The sequence below is a fragment of the Nansenia antarctica genome, assembly GCF_963989245.1.
Source record: "Nansenia antarctica genome assembly, chromosome: 3".
Taxonomy (NCBI): domain Eukaryota; kingdom Metazoa; phylum Chordata; class Actinopteri; order Argentiniformes; family Microstomatidae; genus Nansenia; species Nansenia antarctica.
In genome coordinates, this window is record NC_137688.1 from 22,292,204 (window position 1) to 22,313,380 (window position 21,177).

Genomic DNA, 21,177 nt, shown 5'->3' on the forward strand with positions numbered 1-21,177 from the left:
GTCGCACTGAAGTTAGAACTTTGTATGACCGAAAAGACTGCATAGGATACAATTACTAGAAATGTTTAAAGCCTGGTACACACATAAAGATTTTCTAAATCCCATTTTTCTACATTTTCTAAGACCCCACACATGGAGATAAAAAATCATGGATTGAACAGTTTTGATCGTATTGTGTGTGGTGTAATGCGATATTCCCAATAGAGCACACCACATACATAAAGATCTGATCTACGACAGTCTAGAATCACGTCCCCCAAGCCAGAAATCTCACACGATCAGGGTAGTAGTAACCTGACTGACCTGTACGAGGCAGCCATGTGCGACAGGGCAAATACATTTCAGAAGAACGAAAAGAAGAAGACGCGTCAGTCAACTCGCTTCTTGATTGGCTACACACAAGAGGACTTTTCATCGTAAATATTGAACACGTTTAATATTTACGATCATCGGCCCCGACCATTTTCCGAGCAGATTGTTGGGAGAAATTGAATCTTAACACACCTCACACCACAGGATAATCTTGTAGGATAATCTTTAGAGCAATCCGATAATCGGGCGTTTGCTGTCCTTAAGCGGGGTACACACATAAGGATTTTCTGGCCGATTTTGGCCCGATTTTCCCCCTTCCGACCAAAGTCAGAAAACGCCCGATTATCAGATGGCTCTTAACATTTCCTATAACAAAATCCTGTGGTGTGAGGTGTGTTAAGAGTCAATCTCTCCCGACAACCTGCTCGGAAAATGGGCGTGGCCGGCAATCGTAAATGTCAAATGTGTTCAATACTTACGACCAGAAATCCTAGGGTTGCCAGATTTTTGGATGGAATTAGCGGTTTTAGACTGTGGTTAGGGTGGAAAATGTCATTCCCATCTGGCAACCCTGCTCGCGAGTCCAACTATGACGTTGATGGAATGTAGCCAATCAAGAAGCGAGCTGACTTCTTCTTTTCGTTATTCGGCACTTTATTTACCCTGTCGCACATGGTTGTCTCGTACAGGTCAGTCAGGGTACAACGTTAGATAATAATAATAATAACTTTATTTGTATAGCGCTTTTCCTGCAAACGTTGCGGCTCAAAGTGCTTTAATCATTATATAATCGTAATTTAATTATTTTGTAATTTAAAGGCAATATTAAAAGGATGGGTTCACGCGAGATTTCTGGCTTGGGGAACGAGACTCTAGAGAGTCTGGAGTCTGTCGTAAGGAAAATCTTTATGTCTGTGGGTGTTGTGAATCCCTCATCGGCTCCGCCCCCTCCTGCCTCGTTGGCGCTCGTTGAGCCTCATCAGGCTCAAGTGGAGACAGCTGGGTCCAGCTATCAACTCAGGAGGAGGCAGCCCTATAAGAAGCCCCAGAAACCTTCCTCCGACGCTTGATTATTTTGACCCATGTGGTTAGTAGTTTGGCTCTCCCTGTTGTCTCTTCTCGTTCAAGTAGTTTCTCTTCAGAGTTTTGTTTGTTTTGTTATTTTGCTAACCGTAGTTGTTTTCTCTGTTGATCCTCGCTCCCCAAAGGAACCTGCCTCCCCCTGCCTAGACCTCCTGCCTGCCTATCGACTACGTCTCCTGCCTATGTCCCTGCCTGCCTAACGACCACCCCTCCTGCCTATGTCCCTGCCTGCCTACCGCCTACTCCTCCTGCCTAACCCCCTGCCTGCCTGCCGCCTACTCCTCCTGCCTAACCCCCCCGTCTGCCTGCCTGCCGACTATTCCCCCTCTCTGCTCTGGACTGGTTAGTACACGTACATATTTCAACACTTCACTCATCTACATATCTACACCACACTAGTTTTGCACGCTAGACACTCACACCCAGACACATAGAGTACGTTTCCACTCACACCTCATTTACATTATCCAGTTCTCTGGCATCCACACATTCCCCCCACTTAGGCCCCGTTAGAGTAGGGTTATTCGTTTGTCCATCATTTTAATAAATCCTTTTATTATTAGTTTGCCTCTTGTGTCCGTCTGTTCTGGGGTTCTGCCACACTTGACTCTTTTGCTAGTGCTACCATAACAGTGGGGTGCTTAAATGGGAAAATCGGCGCACACCACACACAATACGATCAAGGCTGTTCAATCCAAGATTTTTGTATCTTCATGTGTGGGGTCTGTCTCAGTGGGGTCTCGATTATGTATTGATTGTAAGTCGCTTTGGAATAAGGCGTCTGCTAAATGCCAAAAATGTAAATGTAAATGTACAATTTAATGTCTCAGATAAGATTTCGGTTAAGATTTCGAAAATCCTTATGTGTGTACCCCGCTTTAAGCGGGGTACACACATACGGATTTTCTGCGATTTCAGCGATTTTCGGATGTCTGAAAACAACAGAAAACGCCCGGTTATCAGATGGATCTTAACATTTTCCTATAACAGAATCCTGGGGTGTGAGGTGTGTTAAGAGTCAATCTCTCCCGGCAACCTGCTCGGAAAATGGGCGTTGCCGACAATCGTAAATGTGAAATGCGTTCAATACTTCCGACCAGAAATCATAGGGTTGCCAGATTGTTTGGTGGAATTAGCGGTTTTAGACTGTGGTTAGGGTGGAAAATGTCATTCCCATCTGGCAACCCTGCTCGCCAATCAGGAAGCGAGCTGACTAGTCAGGGTACTACGTTAGATAATAATAACTTTATTTGTATAGCGCTTTTCCTGCAAACGTTGCGGCTCAAAGTGCTTTAAGCATTATATAATCTTAATTTAATTATTTTGTAATTTAAAGGCAATATTAAAAGGATGGGTTCACGCGAGATTTCTGCCTTGGGGAACGAGACTAGAGAGTCCGGAATCTGTCGTTCCCCACGCCCATTTTCCGAGCAGGTTGAGAGTTGAGAGTTGATTGCACAATTGAAGAGAATTGACTCTTTAACACACCTCACACCACAGGATTTTGTTATAGGAAAATGTTAAGATCCATCTGACAATCGGGCGTTTTCTCTCATTTTCTGTCGTTTTCAGACATCCCAAAATCGTGCCAAAACCGGCCAAAAACTCCTTATGTGTGTACCCCGCATTAGTCGGAAGGGGGGAAATCGGGCCAAAATCGTCCAGATTATCTTTATGTGTGTACCAGGCTTAAGATGTGGAGAAAAGATGACTTCCTGCTATGGTAATTTGTATGGAAGGGAGGCAGGGACACTTACGTGGTGCTCCTTCAGCCATCTCCAGGGCTGTGATCCCCAGGGACCATAGGTCACTCTATAGAGGAGGAAAGCCATCAAGTCAGACCTCTTTCAGAAATACACATACACTCACACAACCACACAACCACAAACACACACACACACACACACACACACAAAACCACACACACACGCACACACACACACACACACACACACACACACACTCAGATACACAAGCAGACACATGCACACACACTCCTCCTTACCCTGTAGTCATATGTTGAGTCGGGGTTCTCATCACAGGCGATGACCTCCGGGGCCATCCAATAGGGTGTGCCGATGAAAGTGTTCCTCCTCCCAATGGTCCTGTCCAGCTGTGCGCTCACCCCAAAGTCAACTAGGAACACACAAGACAAATGTTGCAGCCCAATTAGCCACCCTTTCTTCTGACGGTGTGCACGTTTTCACTCCACCACATGGATGAGAAAGCACTGAATGGTTGGAAGCTTTGATGCAGAAACTGAACGAGAGAGAGAAGAGAATCGAAGCAAATACTTTATCAACACAACTCTGGACATTCCCATTCTGGACATTCAAAATGGCCGACAGTGACAAGGGTCACTTTTGACACTGTCTCCTTACCTAGCTTCACCTCCGCGTTCTCAGTCAGCAGCACGTTCTGTCCTTTGATGTCCCGGTGAATGACGTGGTGCGAGTGGAGGTGAGAAAGGCCCTGTGATGACACACACACAGACACCCACAGACACACACAGACACACACACACACAAAATGTCACAATCACATGACCACACTCGGCACTCAGATCTTTTGGGAGGATGTGTACACCGCTTCAAAGGAGCGCCAAAAACAAAAATAAACGGTGGAAGTTTGTTTTATTTAAGGCAATGACTTGGGTTTGCTGTGGACGTTCTAGGGCCCTGCGGTCCTAGGCTACAGTCTCGGCCTCCCTCTCTCAATGACTTGTTCCACGAGTACGCTTATAAGCAAAGCGCTTACACAAACCAATAAAGCGGCACCATATGATTGATATAGGATCAGAGAAAGCTCTCTGAAGTCATTCTCATGGTCCTATATTTCCCCAGGGGTATTCGGGAGGACAGACTGGCTAAGTGTCTTATCTCGGACGGCAGTACTCACGCGGAGGACCTCCCGGCAGATGTAGGCGATCCAGTCCTCCTTCAGACAGTTCCCTTTGGTCTTCTTCACTAGGTCAGTGACTGAGCCTGCCCCGCAGTACTCCATCACCAGCTACACAGTGATGCGCGCGCGCACACACACACACACACACACACACACACACACACACACACACACACACACACGGATACGCACACACGGACACACACACACACGGACATGCACACACGGACACACGGACACATGCACGCACACACACACACACACACACACACACACACACACACACACACACACATAGAGGAAATGGCTCAGACAGACGCCAGCATCCTTTGACACACTGCAGGACAATACAATACATACTGGACCCCTTTCTGGGAACAGCAGAACACACCAGGAAAGGGAAAGTCTATGGCTGCATATACAGACAACACATGTGTGTCGTAAAATCAATTGTTGAAGATTGACTGTTTGAGACTTCATTTAACCAAGAAATACTGCGACTTGATCAAGATGAGTTACCTCTATTAAACAGTGTGAGTTGACTCTATTAAACGGTGTGAGCTGACCTTGAATATGAATGGAGTTAGAGGCCATCTTGAACTGAACACATAGGTTCTGTTCAGAATCAAACCCTAAGCCACACTTCTGTTCATCTGAGGGGATTCATTGGATTGGTATAAACAAGATGGTAGTAGTTCCCAAATGGCTCTCAGAGGCTTAGTGTGATTCCCCACCATCTTGCAAACATCTAATCCTTTCAGATCTACACAAAGGGCTGGTTTCCCCGGCAATAGATTAAGGCTAATTCTAGACTGAAATGTATCTTCAATGGAGATTTTCCATTGAAAACGTTATTTAATCCAGGACTAGGCTTAATCTGTATCCGGGGCTCACGGGTTGATTGTGGACGGGGCCGGACAGAGATGGAGAAAAGAGCAGCAACTCACCCACAGCTGGTCATCCTGACCCGCAGGACTCTTCTTCACAAAGGCACCATAATATGTAGCAATATTCCTATGATGGGAATAGGTCTTCAGCATATTAATCTCTAACTTGATTTCCTCCTCTTCTTCCTGTGAGCAGAACGAAAGGATAACATCTTTAGAGTTCCTTATGGAGAAGCAGGGAAAACTGAGCCATTATATAATGCGGCCAACACAACAACAGCAAGTGAGAATCTAGTTACTGTACTGTACTATTACTGCCAATGTGCAGCTCAGTTGACTTCAAGTTCATAAACCGAGCTGGCAGACTACCTCTCGGTTCGCCATCTTGGTGAGACGTACTGTACTGTAAGCCTTGCTCGACCCACAGGTCTGCCAACTCCCATGGCAGTCAATAGGCAGTGATGTAATCACTGGCTCATTCACTACCAGTTTTAGTGTGTGGGCTCGACGGCCATTTTAGTACTGATGTTTACATTGAACGAGGAAATGTTACTGGAACTGTTTTCCCCAAACTCTATACTGATACACTGAGGCTGAAGAAGCCAAGGTTGAAATGCACTGTAGCTTGGCTTTAGCAGGGAAATATAAACTGACAGCTTCTCTGTGACCCCAGTGACCTGAATAAATACCGCCCTGTCTCAAGGCTTTCTTGCTTAGTTAAAATATTGATCAATTCTCAGATGCGGCCGTTTTTAGGTTTGAGGATGGAACACAGCACCATCTTTGCTGCTTCCTCTGGTATGAATTACATTGCGATATCTCTGGACAAGAAACTGCATTGTTGCACCCTCTATATTGACCTCTCTATGGCTCTCGATACTGTTGTCTGCCATTGGTTTGGACAAGTCGGCCTGTAAGTGGTTTCAAAAGCCTAGTTTTTCTCAATAAAGTTCAATTCTTCCACTGTTGTTTACCATTTACATAAACATATTGGTACATTATAAGTACCTGAGCATTTGGATTGATGGTCAACTTTAAAACGCATGTTGAAAAACTGATCAAGAATTTGAGAGTGAAACTTCTAAGTGAAACTTAAGTCCTGGCCAGGAGACGCTCCTTCCTGTCCATGACTATGGTGACACCATTTATGCACCTCAGTTCTCAAAGGGCTGGACTCGGGTTATCACTCTGCTCTCTCATACTGCCTCTCATACTCTCATACTCTCTCTCATACTCTTCACATGTTAAGTGAAGGATCTGTTTAGGGAGGATTGTACTTGTGCTTAGTGTATTCATGTAGTATGTTGTATTGTATTGTATGCGTGTAACTGGTTCTTGTATTCTATATTCCTTTTATGTTGTTTATTTTTGTTGTTAATTTTTGACTTGAATGTCGACTGTATGGTTCAAGATATAATGTTAATCGATTTCTTATCTAATTAGACCCCACAGTCCTTAGTTTAAGACTAACAAATGTTATAATAAGATTAGAGATGTGTCCCTTTTCTTACAGGGGTGGGTCAAGAGTGTAAATGTTCTGTGTAGTAACTAAGCTGTGGTATGTCGGGGGCCTAAAGGATTTGTTTGTGTGTGTGTGTGTGTGTGTGTGTGTGTGAAGTTCTGGAAGACATGACACATAGATGCATTTCCATTCCCAGGGTTCTGTGCATGGCGCCGTCAAACGCTGTAATATGACACTGTCTTTCCTGCCAGGAAAACCACAGCATCCCTCTGCTTTGCCCAGAATATACCAGATTCAAGCTAATGTGCTTTGATTTGGTGAAATGTTTATTGTCGAGTAGTTCATTCCAGATTTACAGAGGCTGACATGTCATCTTACTGTATTTGTTATGAAAACAATAAATATGATAATCCCCGAAAACTAATTCCACATTATAAATATGCTGTCTTCTGACAGTCACCTACTTCGCTTTACTTCTACATATTATACTTTATTTTTATTTTTACGATTGCTAAGTCGCAGTGTTCAAAACTGAAGTCAGTTTTTGCCAAAACTCTTCATACATGTCTCAAAAGAAGCTTGTTCAACCATACACTGGCAACAATGTTCACTCAGAAAGTATACACAGTCATTCATAACACTCTGACCTACAAAACACTAACAACAGGGAGCATTACATAGTTTTAATGATTTTCACAAGAATCAATATTTAATTTTAAGAATGGTTTGATTTATAGTAATCATAGACAGAATAGTTGACTGTACAACTGTAAAGTACTAGGCAACAAGAATGAATCAGAAACGCTGCAATTTGCTTCTATCCTTTAGTGTTTTCTTTTCTTTTTTTTCTTTACAGTTTTTTACGGTCGCTAAGTTGCAGTGTTCAATACTGAAGTCACAGAGTCACAACTATTCATACAGTCAGCGAAGCAGAAGTCCATGTGGACCAAACTGTGACTCTTACAAACTCCCCCACCTGCAAAATACAATGCATTTGCAACACATTTTTCCAATGTTAACACACTGTTCAAAACTGTGAAGAACACATTCAAAACAGAATGATTTGGTGCATTTTTGCAGTAATCATATTTCTATCATATATGACTGAAAGCTCGCAATAAACTGTTTTTTTGCAATGTTTGAGTGTGCAGATGCTGTTATTTTGCACTCTATTGATACTCTTCAGTTCCAGCACCTCAGCAAAGTCTGATGACGGATGAGCAGTGGTATTTTCACTATTTGCAGTACGGTAATCATATTGAAATGTCTAGATATTTCAATATGATTACTGCAAAGATGCACCACATTCTGTTTTGAATGTGTTCTTCACAGTTTTGAACACAGTGTGTTACGTAACATTGGAAAATGTGTTGCAAATACATAGTGTTTTGCAGGTGGGGGAGTTTGAATGAGAGAAGTGTTCATGGATTTTGGAGAATGTGGTCATTGAATGCATTTCGTGTGAAAGCAATGTAAAAATGAGTCACAGTTTGGTCCACATGGACTTCTGACTGTATGAAGAGTTTTGACAAAGAGACTTCAGCTTTGAACACTGCGACTTAGCAATCGTAATTGTAATAGGAAACATTTTTAATTAGTTATTACAGGTATCTTGAAAGTATAAAAGTTGAAAAATAGGGAATGTGTTGTTTGCATTGTCTAAATTCACTGCAATGCAACACAAGAGAAGAAATGGGGACAACCGTTTCATTCTAGTTTCTAACCACACCAACCAACCGCCTGACCCTTGACCCTGAGACGCATAACCGCTCCATTCACACAGGCATGTGACCCCCTAATACAGCTGACTGACCTCTGTTAGAACGGCCTACCTCGCTGTCCTGGATCTTCCTTTGCCTTTAAATCACCCAAGGAGTACACACACATACACAGACACACACAGACAGACGGACACACACACACACACGCACACACACACACACACACACACACACACACACACACACACACACACAAGGAAATTCCTGCAGGGGAAGGCCTTAGCCAGCTGCTCTCTGTCCAGGACAATGTCTCAATCCCCAGGAGAGGGGAGGCCAGTGACCAGTCCGTGTCTGGGTCATGTGTGTATGTGTCTTTGTCTATGTGTGTGTGTGTGTGTGTGTGTGTGTGTGTGTGTGTGTGTGTGTGTATGTGTGTGTATGTGTGTGTGTGTGTGTGTGTGTGTGTGTGTGTTTTTGTGTGTGCATGCATGTGTGTGTGTGTGTATACTATGTTGAGCAAAGGGGAGGGAACAGGGTTAGGGGGTTGGGGTACATGTCGCTGTGGGGATGTGCTGGATAGAAAGAGAGAAAGGTAGAGAGAGACAGAGAAAGAGAGAGAGAGAGAGAGAGAGAGAGAGAGAGAGAGAGAGAGAGAGAGAGAGAGAGAGAGAGAGAGAGAAAGAGAAAGAGAAAAGGAGAGGGAGAGATAGAGAAAGAGAGAGACAGAGAAAGAGAGAAAGAGACAGAGAAAGGGAGAGGGAGAGGGTAAAAGAGAGAGGGAGAGAGAGAGAGAAAGGAGGAAGCCTGGGCCTTTAGCAGAGGCCATTCCGTTTTACAGGAAATCTCCTGCTATTATCGCTTGGGGCAGATAGACAATACAAGACGGACAGGAAAAGGGAAAAGGCATTTGTGTGCGATGAGAAGAGAGAGAGATGATTGTCCTAGAGCCTCGGGCGACAGTGTTATCTACTTTGGCGCGCTCTCCAGGGTGCGATTTTTGTGAGACGGGCCTTTTAAACACATTTCACCACCTAAGCCATGCATTACTTGTTAGGGCCACTCCACAGCCTTAATATCCAGCCTGCGACACACAGAAGATCTAATAAAAAAGCACATTCGGATCAAAACAGAGATATGGAAGAATTTTAGAGGGCTTTAATATTTATCAAATCGCCCTGTATAGATCAGCAGCGGGTCTTATTGTCTGTTGAGCAGAGTAATAATAAGCCGTTGATGCACTCAGTTGCTTGGCTCCAGCCATGCCTCTATGCTGTAGCAGAGAACTTAAGATTGCACTGGAGATGGTGGTGTTGATCCTCTTCGCAGTCACACACCCAGAGTTAAGATGTGCCTCGAAGCCAAAATCTGATTTAATTAAGTCTTTTTTTTCTCCACCATCTACTGTACACTGTGCCAATAACTATCCCTCTCCGCCTTTGTCCTAGCTGGAGGAGAGTAGTGTGAACTCAGTCAGCCTATATCCTATATACACAACGTCCCATCGCTGGCTAGCTTTATTGCCAATAGGGAAATGAGATGATGGAACCTTCCCTGAGCAAACATGTGTGTCCCTGCCCACTGACTGACAGAGGAAGAGGTAATAACCTGGTGCCTGGTGTTAGGTGGAGGTCTCATTAGCATACCTTAAAAATACATCTTCTTAGGGGCAAACTCAGATCTTTCAGTTGGATTTGACGCAAGCCCTCGGAGGTCCCCTCCCCTCCTCACCCCTGTGACTTGAGAGAGTGACGGCGGTGACACAGCCGTGTCCCTAACGCATATGGCTGTGTGATCTTCGGGTCCCGGTGATGAAGGGAGGATGAAGACAGGAAGGGAAGAAGAAGAGGAGAACGAGGGCAGGAAGTGGTGGTCTTACCTCTGTCACGTCCATGACCTTGATGGCAGCCAGCTGTCCAGTCTTCACATGCCTCCCCTGTCGAGACACAAGGACAGTTTAGGGTCACCAGTGAGGACCGCCGGCCAGGCGGCCAGCAGACGTCACTGACAGCAGTGACAATCGAGGAACCCAGCAGACGTCATACTTTTCGGCAGACGTCATACTTTTTTGTCAGTTTTGAAACTTTGGTATTGAGACCCGGGAAACTTGTGCAATGACAACACTCAAGACATTCTGTTCCTCAATAACATGGTGACAGGTAAAAGAGGGAGACACCTTGTTGTTACTTCATGCATTTATTGATTTAATTGTATCATTTTAAGGTAAAAGGTACAGCTAATAATCCCAGTAAAGCATACAGCACCAACCTACAAACTGAATAATATATACAGTACATAGACCATCATTTGTGAAATATACACATCATTCTATGCAGTTCAACAGCCACATAGGTAACCAAAAGAGAAAATCCAGCTTTTGCGAGAACGTTTATATTTCAGGTGAGGTGCATTGAGAGTGTAAAGTCGACTTCTCTCCCTGGTGTCTGGTTTCATTTCAGCAGAAAAAAAGGGAAGCAGGGAGAGTTACTGCAGAGAGCAGCAAGGTGCTACAGAAAATTGAAAATGTTGTATGTGTCAGAACCTGAGGAGGTGTAAAGTAGGTACAAGTACTTGCAAACCAATTATTCGCAAAATGTGTGTAGAGAAAATGGAACACGGGTCTGAGCCAGAGCCTTACATGTCTCACTAGACTGACCTCCATGGTTTGTTTGGTTGAAAAATGGCTCCTATCATCCATACAATTTACTGTTGTCAGTGGAATATCATGTACATATGGATTGATTGAGTAGCTTGAAAATACCACAGAACCTTGTAATTCAATCTGAGAGACCTATGTATGTGTGCGCAGACAAAGAAAAGTGGAAAAATAAGACAAAAAAGAACAGCACACTTTATTTCACGTCATACTCTTCCATTTGGAGTTCAATTGATCCTGTGTATGATCCTGACCTTTTATGACAATGGCTCTGATTTGGCCAACAGAGTCAATCTTTCTAAATATGTTTTTAGGGCATTTCTGCTTTATTGGGCACAGTAGAGATTGACAGGAAGGATGGGTGATAAAGAGGAAGGATGACATGCAGGATAGGTTGATGGCCGGAATCAATCCAGGGACCCTGTGATTACATCCACCCAGGCACCACAGAGTCAATCTTGGTATGGTGTAATGGTTACAATGAAATCACTTGAAAGTCAACATGATTCAATACTCAGAAACAGCGACTTGAAAAAACTGCCAAAAACAATCTCACATGATATGCATTCCAAAACCTATGGGTCAATATTCTATTTCCAAATAAGAAGGGCAATGACGTGTATCTAGGTAGGAAAAGAATATAATCCTAATACATAATCCATAATCCATACACCAATAAGAGCCATCGATAACAGTCTGACCAACGCAGTATGGGTCCGTTCAGTCACAGCACGCTGGGCTGAAGCAGATTGATGTCGGCTCCCTTGCAGTTTGCTGTTATTTTGCAGATTAATTTGCCATTTTGACAAGTGCCATATATTTGACTTACTTATGCATGCAGTGGAGTCACGGTAACAACTACGTTGTTACTCTCTCCACACAACAAATAAAAAGAATACTGACTTACAGGCCAACCAAGAGAACACTTAGGCGATTGCCTTTCTAAATATCACTGCAGTTTTGTCTCCCGTCTACAGTAGATGAAAGAATAACTTATCCGAGTGGAGCGAGGGCTCGCCCTGACCTTTCATACGTGACGATGCTCACTGACAGATTCTGACACTGCAGCTCGTTTGTAATACAGTGCACATGTTCGAGTTATGGCTAATTGAGAAAGATCTTGGTAGTTTTCCTAGGCTTGGCATGCTGTAGAAAAAGCTTAGAAGCTAGAAGTCCAGAAATATTCCCTCACTTTGAATCACACATTCAGGGACTATTTATTTAACCAAAAAGAGAAAAGAATGCAAACATGTGTATTCTTTACCTCAGTGAATCAAATTATGCTTTTCCCATCGTACTTGCCATTCTGAATTGTCCACCCTTCAGGCACTGTATTTGTACAGCATATGAAGCAGAAAGCCAGAGCACCATTCTACTTTTATCCTGGAAAATAATTGGATACAACCACCAGTAGATGTGTGAACTACAGCATCTCACCACAACTGTGTTCTCACTCTGAACATTTTTATTCTCCTTGTTTTATGACACAACATTCCGTTTGGTCCTCCTGGATAAGAGACTGAGCTTTCCATAGAGATTTATCTATCCAAGCTGTCCATCATGAACAACAGAGTTTCTACTCTTTTTAACTTTAACTTTTTAGGGTTTCTCTCTGTTGGTCGCCAGCCAGTATTGTTCTGGTATATTCCTATGGCAATGGACAAGACACTCATCCAAATTGAAGATTGCGGAATAACATTTATCTGGTAGCATTGTGCAGCTGCATCATTGCTCAAGAGGCTAGTCTACGCAACACCATCCTTTTCTTGCACATCAACTAAGTCACCTGATCACTACTCACTCACATGTGGATGACAACACATACTGTACGTATAAAGGCTTACACGTGTACAGGTTGATATATTTTAACTACATTGTTTTTGAGTATCACCATTTTTATTCGAATTCCCTATTTCGTGACATGAGCAGTGCTGTAGTGGACACATATGGGGGAACACTTTTACATTAGAGCATACAGTTATAATGTCTCATAGGCAACGGAATCTAACAAAGACTTGACTGCATGACTACATTAGCATGACTAGCATGACCAATTATAGGGACGCCTGGGTTGTGTAGCTCACTAAGGCGCAGTCCCTGGTTCAATTCTGGCCATCGATCTATCCTGCATGTCATCCCTCCTCTCTCTCACCCATCCTTCCTGTCAATCTCTACTGTTTCTATCCCAATAAAGCAGAAATGCCCTATTTTTAAAAAAATAAATACATCACAGAGCATCAAGTTATATATATATCTAGTTATAATGCGTTGTTTCTGTGTGCTGCATAGAAAGTGTTACCAGAAAGGGATATATTGTATGGTGTCCCATCTAGGACACCGTGGTGTGAAGACCATTGAAGACTGCTGTTTGGCAGCCCAGCAGTCATGTATAGTACAGCAGCTGGCCACACCATGTGAACAGATCTGTCAGTGTGTAAAGCCCTCAGCAGCAGCCCCAGCTTCAATTAGGACCTCTGCCAGGGATTCCCCACCAGCACAGGCAGGAGGTAAATGGCCACTGCTCACTGTTCCAGGCAAGCTGAGGGTGGCAGCAAACACATATGGACATGAACACAGACCGTCATCCAATGAGATTCCAGTCTGATTATCGTGAAGAACAATCAGCGGAAATAAGTTTGGGTGAACGACTGAATACAAACTAGGCTATAGAGCTCCGGGAGTTGACGTCACGCAACCCGAAAATCTGAGTAATGGTCCTTAACGCCACCATTTCGGCAGAGTAGAAGCGGTAGTACAAAGCGGGAGAGCGTCAACTTAGCCTAACAGACAGCTAGCTTGCGTTTTCGTTTTCTAATGGCTTAAATAGTACGCCGGGGGCGTTATAAGGGTCGGTTTTTTGATTGATTGAAAACTTCATTAGAAGATTTGCAGAAGTAGGTACATGAAAGTACATATTACATACAAGGTCAACTAACAGGATAAAAACCCAAGAAAGCCACTGGCTTATTTCAATTGGGGTCCTTGATTCTCAATTCATCGTTACATGTAAGACAGACAAAAAAAACTAGTACTATCTACAAGATAATACAGACAAATAACTATTACTATCTACAAGATAAATATACATCCATCATGGGAAGAACAATACAACAAAACATAAGGTATGTACAGCGGGTAGGACAGTTGGGGACATACACCACAGGTGGGGGCGGGGGACAAAACACAAATGATGAACGGTTCATCACAAATGATGAACAGTGATGTTCAATCCATTTAGTTTAGCGATGTAGCGTTCTTTGTCTTGGTCGGTGAAGTGGGACGTAAACTCAGATGGTCTGAAGTTGCCACTGGCGCTGGTGCTGCATCCATTGTTTTCTATTCTGCCAATATGGCGCCGTAAACAAAGTTTGTGACTCGAGTCACGTGACGTCCAGAGCTCTCTAGGTTGCATGTTATTGCATCTGTGTGCGTGTGTGTGTTTGTGTGCCTGCGTGTGTGTGTGTGTGTTAACTAATATGATCAAAATGTGATTTTTTTACAAAAGTAATCCCTTTTTCCTTTGAACGTGTACGTTAGTCACCAGAGTGAATGGCACAGTGTTGCTTTGACCAAATTATTCTTCAAGCATTCAGACTAGCTAGTTCCACTGTCACAGGCAAATTCTGATTATACCAAGCCAAGCTTTTATTCAGGCCTTTTCAAAGGCACAAAAAAGATGTTTGCAATAATTCACCCTCAGTGAAAGGCACTGGAGTCTAGAATATTTATGCTATTTTATATATATATACTGTATATATATACTGTATATATACTGTACATACATATAATATATGTATAGTTTTTTATTTTATTTTTTACAATACAGGGGAATCATTCCTTGTGTAACTGGAACATGAGACATGTTCACCGGATCTCTTCTATTCAGAAGTAGTAGGTCTGAGATCATTTCCTTTTTAAAACCCCTGCACATGCATGCCAGTACACCACGTTCAGTTGTGTACTGTACCTAACCTCTCAGATCCTCTTGTTCCATAACAATACATGTACCAAATCAACTGTTTATTAGTGTGGTACGCTACAGTATGCACTCACATAACAAGTCATTTGTATTTGACAGATAATGATTGCAAGCATGTGCACATGATCCAAAACAGCCCATAAAGACTGCATGAGGGCACATTCCTCCAGCTGATCAAAGAGGAGGAGAGAGAAAAGAGGGAACTGTCCACTAATCGGCCCGCGGCTCAAACCCCTCAAACCTCCTCAGCATTCCGCAAAAAACAGCCTGTTCTTGAAAAACACTTGATTTTTTTTCAAAGGACACCACTGCATTAATCACATTCCAATTCAAATGAAGGGATCTTCTAAGTAACTAATCCGCGTAGTAATTTCACTACTGGCCTATGAGAACAACCCTATGAGAGGAAGATCATATTCAACCTACACATGAAAATAGGCTGAACCATCCCTTTAAGCCAAATGTGGAAAGCCTCACTTTAAAGGCAATGTCCAGTCAAAACCGTGTTTTTCCTGGTTTAGGATGTTAACATCATATCCTCAGATGAAATCCTGCATGATTACATTATGAAAAATAATGCTATATGGAAAGTATCCATCTATGATATTAATGTTTTTTGTCCGTATTCTCCAGGTTCTAATTCTATCAACACTTACAAATGATTAAGCTTGGTGAGGATCTAATCTCAGTCGATGAGTCATCATCACAATCACGTCTTCATCAACACGTTGGTGCTCTTGATGGAAGTGCCCCTTTCTCTCGTGATGGGTATCTGCTTCCTGTTTTTCCCCCTGTCATGACATACAATGTGATAGAAGGGCTTCACACCGGCCCAGGGAATATGAGGAAATCCCCTCATGACAGAAATAATTTTAGCAGGCAGCGACACTCACGCAGAGAAACACACACACACACACACACACACACACACACACACGCACGCATGAAGGCTCAGACACACACACGCACACGCACACGCACACAAACACACCTCCCTCCCACCGGGGGTGCAGGGTTTATCACCAAACACCACAGTTCCTACCCCGGGGCACATGGGCCATTCTCCTCCTTTCCCTACCCAAACATACCCAGGGAGCCCACATTTCAACACCATGGGTCAAGGCCCTTCCATCCAAGCCTCTCTGGGAGGGGGACCGGCATAATGTCACCACCAGACATAGGCAGTCGGAGCAGCGAGGGCAGCCAGGAAACGTGTGTGTTAAGAAAGCGATTTCCTCTCCGCGGGTCACACTAGAGCCTCTACTGCCACCATTCCTGACAAGAGGGACTTTCTCAATCTCAGACCTAGGGAGGCTGCCTGTCCAGCGTGTGTGTGTGTGTGTGTGTGTGTGTGTGTGTGTGCTTACTCAATCCCTTCAGTGCTGGCCTGACCCAATTATTCCCACTTCATGACGTTGCAACTTGCAATACTTCTTTAAATGGGCTAGATGCAACCAATTTAAAGAAGGAAACGCCCTCGGTGTCAACAATAAGATGAGCTTTTGCAATGTGTGCACTAAAAAGGCAATCATGTCCGCCAGAATGTCTGCCTGAACCCTGCAGATAACACACAAATGTCACCCAGAAACAGCATAGAAGGTATGCCTCAGTTCTATACCCTTGAATACTACTAGGTCCTCAGAGATCAGTGATGCAACATGCTATCTAATCCCAACCCATCTCCATCTTATGAAAACACAGAGAAATCTACATGATTAGTTTTTGCCCTTGTATAAGAAAGAGCCCATCGCATCACACAAGCTACTCTTTTAACGTGAGGCGTGTCTGAAGAGGGCTCATCTCCATTGTGCTGCCAATAAACAGCAGAACCCCCAAGAGGAATGACCTCAGGAGAAACTACACTGATTTGTGACCATGTGACTCTGGCTAACAATCCACCCTTTTCACCAACACTATGGAATGGTCTCAGTGAGATTCGCTATGTTAAAGGGGCACTTAACCAGTTTTTTTGTTTTACATAATGTAGACACTGGTACAGTAGGGTGCTGGAGATAATGAATATGTGACACGGTCTGGTGAAAAGTTCCGCAGTTCTCAAGTCGCGCAAATGACAAAAAAATGAAAGAAATAAGTGTTTTCCGTTTTTTTTTCTTCACATTACGAAAGTTCAAGTGTCGAAGAGCCCACTCAATATAACAAACAACAGTTTTAGGATCACTAAATACTTCTAATTTGTGAATTGGATTCACTATCATCTGCCGTCCTACTTCGTACTGGATGAGTTAGTGATACATGGCTTGTAAACAAATGTACATTTTAGGACATGTTCAAAAGCAAGGACTGTGTGATAATCTAATTATGTGTAGTTATATGTTTTTAGCACGTTGATGTTCTGTCAACATCTTGTTAGCTGCTAGCTAGCTACCAACGCAATGGTTGCAAACGCGTGTTTGATTCAGTGTTTTTCTCTGATTCTCCATTTGAGGTACTACCAATATTCAAATAACCATATCTTCTTCAACAATTTTCTGATCGTTTGAAAGCTTACAATCTACACTTTCATAATGTAAGAACTGAAAAATGACCTTGCCCTACTTGGGGACTTTTTCACCAGACCCTGGTCTGAGGTCAGGGTTAAGGTTAGGGTTAGTGTGGCGATGTGCCTCTTGAAGAAATCAATAGCTCTGACAACACATACAAGCCTCACAGATATTCTACAGTAATAGGAAGGTAATGTATTACTTCCTGGGACACTCTCATGATAATTCATTTTACTACAAAGAATATTTCAGTGTAAAATTTCCCTTTCAGCTCAACCCCTGGGAAAACACAAGGAAAGTGCTGATCGTCCCTCTCTCTTTTTCATATTACATATTTCATATCTTATTCATATCTCCACCCTCAAAATTCGAAAAGATTATGGGGGCACTAAATCAAGCCTGATGTGATGATCTAAAACACTTCAAAGGGGGCTCAACTATGAGATGACAACAATGTGGAATTAGAGACAAAACAGGCTAAGAAACAACCTCTGAAGTCAAGTCAAACTGGAAACAATGGATCAGCACCGGTGGCAAGTCAGGCTCTGAAGATGACAGCACATCAGCTGTGTAGGCCTATAAAGTACTCAAAAGCACATGGTTTTATCAGTATTATACCCATTATTATTACTACTACAACCCATGTCTCAGACTCATAAGACATTGCTATGTACACTGCCCAAGAGGTTGTGTGCATACTTCAAAGGAATGGTCTTATTACACAATGTGTATTTGAATTGAAGTTATATTTCCTCTGCAATAAATATCCTCACTTGTGAATTATTAAAGAACAGATGCATTATGAGTGAGGTTTTTTTCCTGCTAGCAAGAGCTGCTGTATTCACTCTCTGACCTATACAAAGTTATCCTGGGTGACATAAAATGGCGTTTTGAAGAGCAGGCACGGAACTGGCCACTCATAAACAAAGGTCACACTGAAAGAATTTACTGGACGGAGCATTCTCATACAATATATAAGCATTTAACATTGTAAGTATTTCTCTTGGCATGACACCACTGCCCTTTCTTCCACAAAAACAGTTAGCACAATTGCTAACAATTACAGTACAGCACAGAGGATTTGCCCTGAAATGTATGACTGCAAAATAAATAGTATGCTAATATACCTATGTACTGCTTGAGGCAAGCACAGGAACAGTAATGTGCCTTTTATAGGAGGCCTCCGAAGAACAGGCGGGCAAACTTCACTGTTCTTTGTCTCCCTAGCCTGACAGTAATTGTCATGTCTTATAAATTCAACACGGAAAAAATTGTGGCATCGATCAAGCACTCACAATAAACTCCCTAGGGGATGGATGATTAAAAACAAGCAAGCCCGGACTGTGGAGAAAAACAAGAATTTGGTGCATTCGGAAAACAATTGGTGCACAGTAAACAATTTGAAAATCAATGTTCTTCCCACAGGTGTGCATTCTCTCTGTGTTGTTCTGTTTTCACCAAGTGGCATATTGGTGAGGAGAAAACAAGAAGATTGTGGGAGATAAATGCACATGCCCTGTGGTTGAAACCTTCTCCCCCACTACTTATCCTTAAAAGACATCACAACCTCATGTTTCAGGACAATGTCAGATGCACTTTATAAACTCTGACAGTACTGTATATCAGGGTTCCTACAAGTTTCAACAAGTCAAATTTAAGACCTTTTTATACCTTTTTTATACCTCTTTGAATAGCATTTTAGACCTATTCGCAACACCATATGATAGCCTTTTGTCATCCTCGAGGTGATGAAATTAGGGATTTCACTGCCATACAGACAAATTAATTTCTGAGTAAATAGATTGATTTCCTTGCAGGATCTCATTTTTAAGACCTAGCAACTCATTTTTAGTAAGTGTGTCATATATGGTTTCAGTTATGGCTTTCCAGTAATCTCTTTCTTTAGACTTTTCAAGTGAAAAAAAAAAAAATGTCCTAGGGTTAAAGAATGGTAAAAAGGAAAGTACTTTTTCATGAACTTTGAGGAGAAGATAAGCTATTGTTCTGTCTGGAGCCTCTGTTCCTGTTAGCATGGGGCTGAGACTGTGCACAACACAAGACAGACAAACAGAAAGGAAGCCTCCTTGCTCCTCATGGCCAACTCTGACATTGATTCAGGTGACAGAAATGACTCAATACAGATTCCTCCAAGTACTGACAGACTGTAGCCTAAATACATCTAGCAACTAACGATTATCATAATTATGTTGACCTGACCAAGTAGAATAATAATGTTTGGGGATAGGAATGTTAACACACTGACATATTTTCCTTGTAATTATGAATGTTGAACCAGTATGACTGGACACAATGTCATCATACACTTGATCATGGTGGATATCCTGATTGACCTTTACACCAAATCTTGAATGAGTTCTCTTCTCGTAAATCAAAGGACTTACGAATGGAAAGGTATCCACCCCAACGCTTGAGAGTTGACACATCTGTGAGAAAGTGGCTGGCACCCATTTAAAACAGTTTTTTTTGTAAGAACCACAAACCATGTGAAGCGATCTGTGATGCTGATACCGATAAGGAAGTGGACTCCACCCAAGAGTGTTAAAGATGCTTATGTTTGTAAGCAAGACTTGAATTTAGGTCAGCTTCACTGGAAATGACACCAATTTCCTACTTATAGTTTTAACTTTAAATGATACCAATTTCCAGTCTAACAACTACAACTACAGCCACACACTAAAGTGGCTTAAAGCATAGGCCCACAGTGCTATACGTTCCTTTAAATGTCTAATGTGACACACATTACACACCTTGTAGACTTGTCCATAGGTTCCATTTCCAACAACTTCTACCAGTTCAAATATCCCAGCAGGATCCTGAAACAAGGGGACAGCAGAATCAGATTCAGAAGGAAAGGAGAGAGCACCAGAATCAAATTAATGCACATCTGAAAACATGTCATGCCTAATCAAACCAATTGTCAACATCACACACAATTGTTTCATCTCATTGAAAACATTTTTTTGCATGACATTTTACATAAAATACATAACAATTGTGCTCGCTTTTATTGCAATTGATGCCAACGAAGACCAATGTTACAACATGCTTTGCTTTTTAAACTTTGATTTCAACCTTTTATGTTTCTGACAATGACTAAGGCAGTAAATCTGGTCAACAGAAATATCAATGTTTGATTAACTAAACATTCACATGCATTGCATATCACTACCGGTTTCATATGATGTGACATAAAAGCTCATAGTTGTTGTTACATGTAACGTTTCCTCAAGTGAACTCCAACCAAACAACTTTGTTAACCCACATCTGCTGCGGTAATGTTTACACAAAGTTCTGCCTACATTTCAATTAATTAGTCGAAGCATATCAACTAACTCACCCTCAAAGACGAGAGGTCAATATTGTCCAAACTTCGTGTAGTGCAGTCTCTCGCCATTGCTATAGTATGTCTGGCGACTACACCTAGAAAGAAGTCATGTACTCGATTTTCCAAAAGTTAACGGTTTTCAGCGTGTCAGTCCATACTGTCTCTGCCTCTCTCTGCAACGGGTCTGAGCGACCAACACAGGAAACTTCTCATCCAGCGAAACCCGGAAAATGCTGAGGAAACTTTAGCCCCCCCTTCTCTCCCCAAGAAAACTACATTCGAAAAGTTTACTAACTTTCTCCTTAGTCCATGGCAATTATGTGCAGCACAAC

General features: G+C 42.5%; 1 protein-coding gene across 1 annotated transcript in view; it reads right to left on the reverse strand.

Moving 5' to 3' along the window:
• Positions 1-20,914, reverse strand: part of LOC308153646 (mitogen-activated protein kinase kinase kinase kinase 4) — a gene marked incomplete at its 5' end in the record, with an annotated part of 66,884 nt that extends 45,970 nt beyond the window's left edge. Inside the window, 8 exons of the mRNA XM_080526839.1 lie at positions 3,153-3,207; positions 3,401-3,531; positions 3,777-3,867; positions 4,294-4,404; positions 5,244-5,369; positions 10,243-10,299; positions 20,268-20,333; positions 20,858-20,914. Of these exons, the coding sequence (XP_080382965.1) occupies positions 3,153-3,207; positions 3,401-3,531; positions 3,777-3,867; positions 4,294-4,404; positions 5,244-5,369; positions 10,243-10,299; positions 20,268-20,333; positions 20,858-20,914 (694 nt within the window). The remainder of the gene's footprint in view (positions 1-3,152; positions 3,208-3,400; positions 3,532-3,776; positions 3,868-4,293; positions 4,405-5,243; positions 5,370-10,242; positions 10,300-20,267; positions 20,334-20,857) is intronic.
• Between the last annotated feature and the right edge of the window lie 263 nt (positions 20,915-21,177).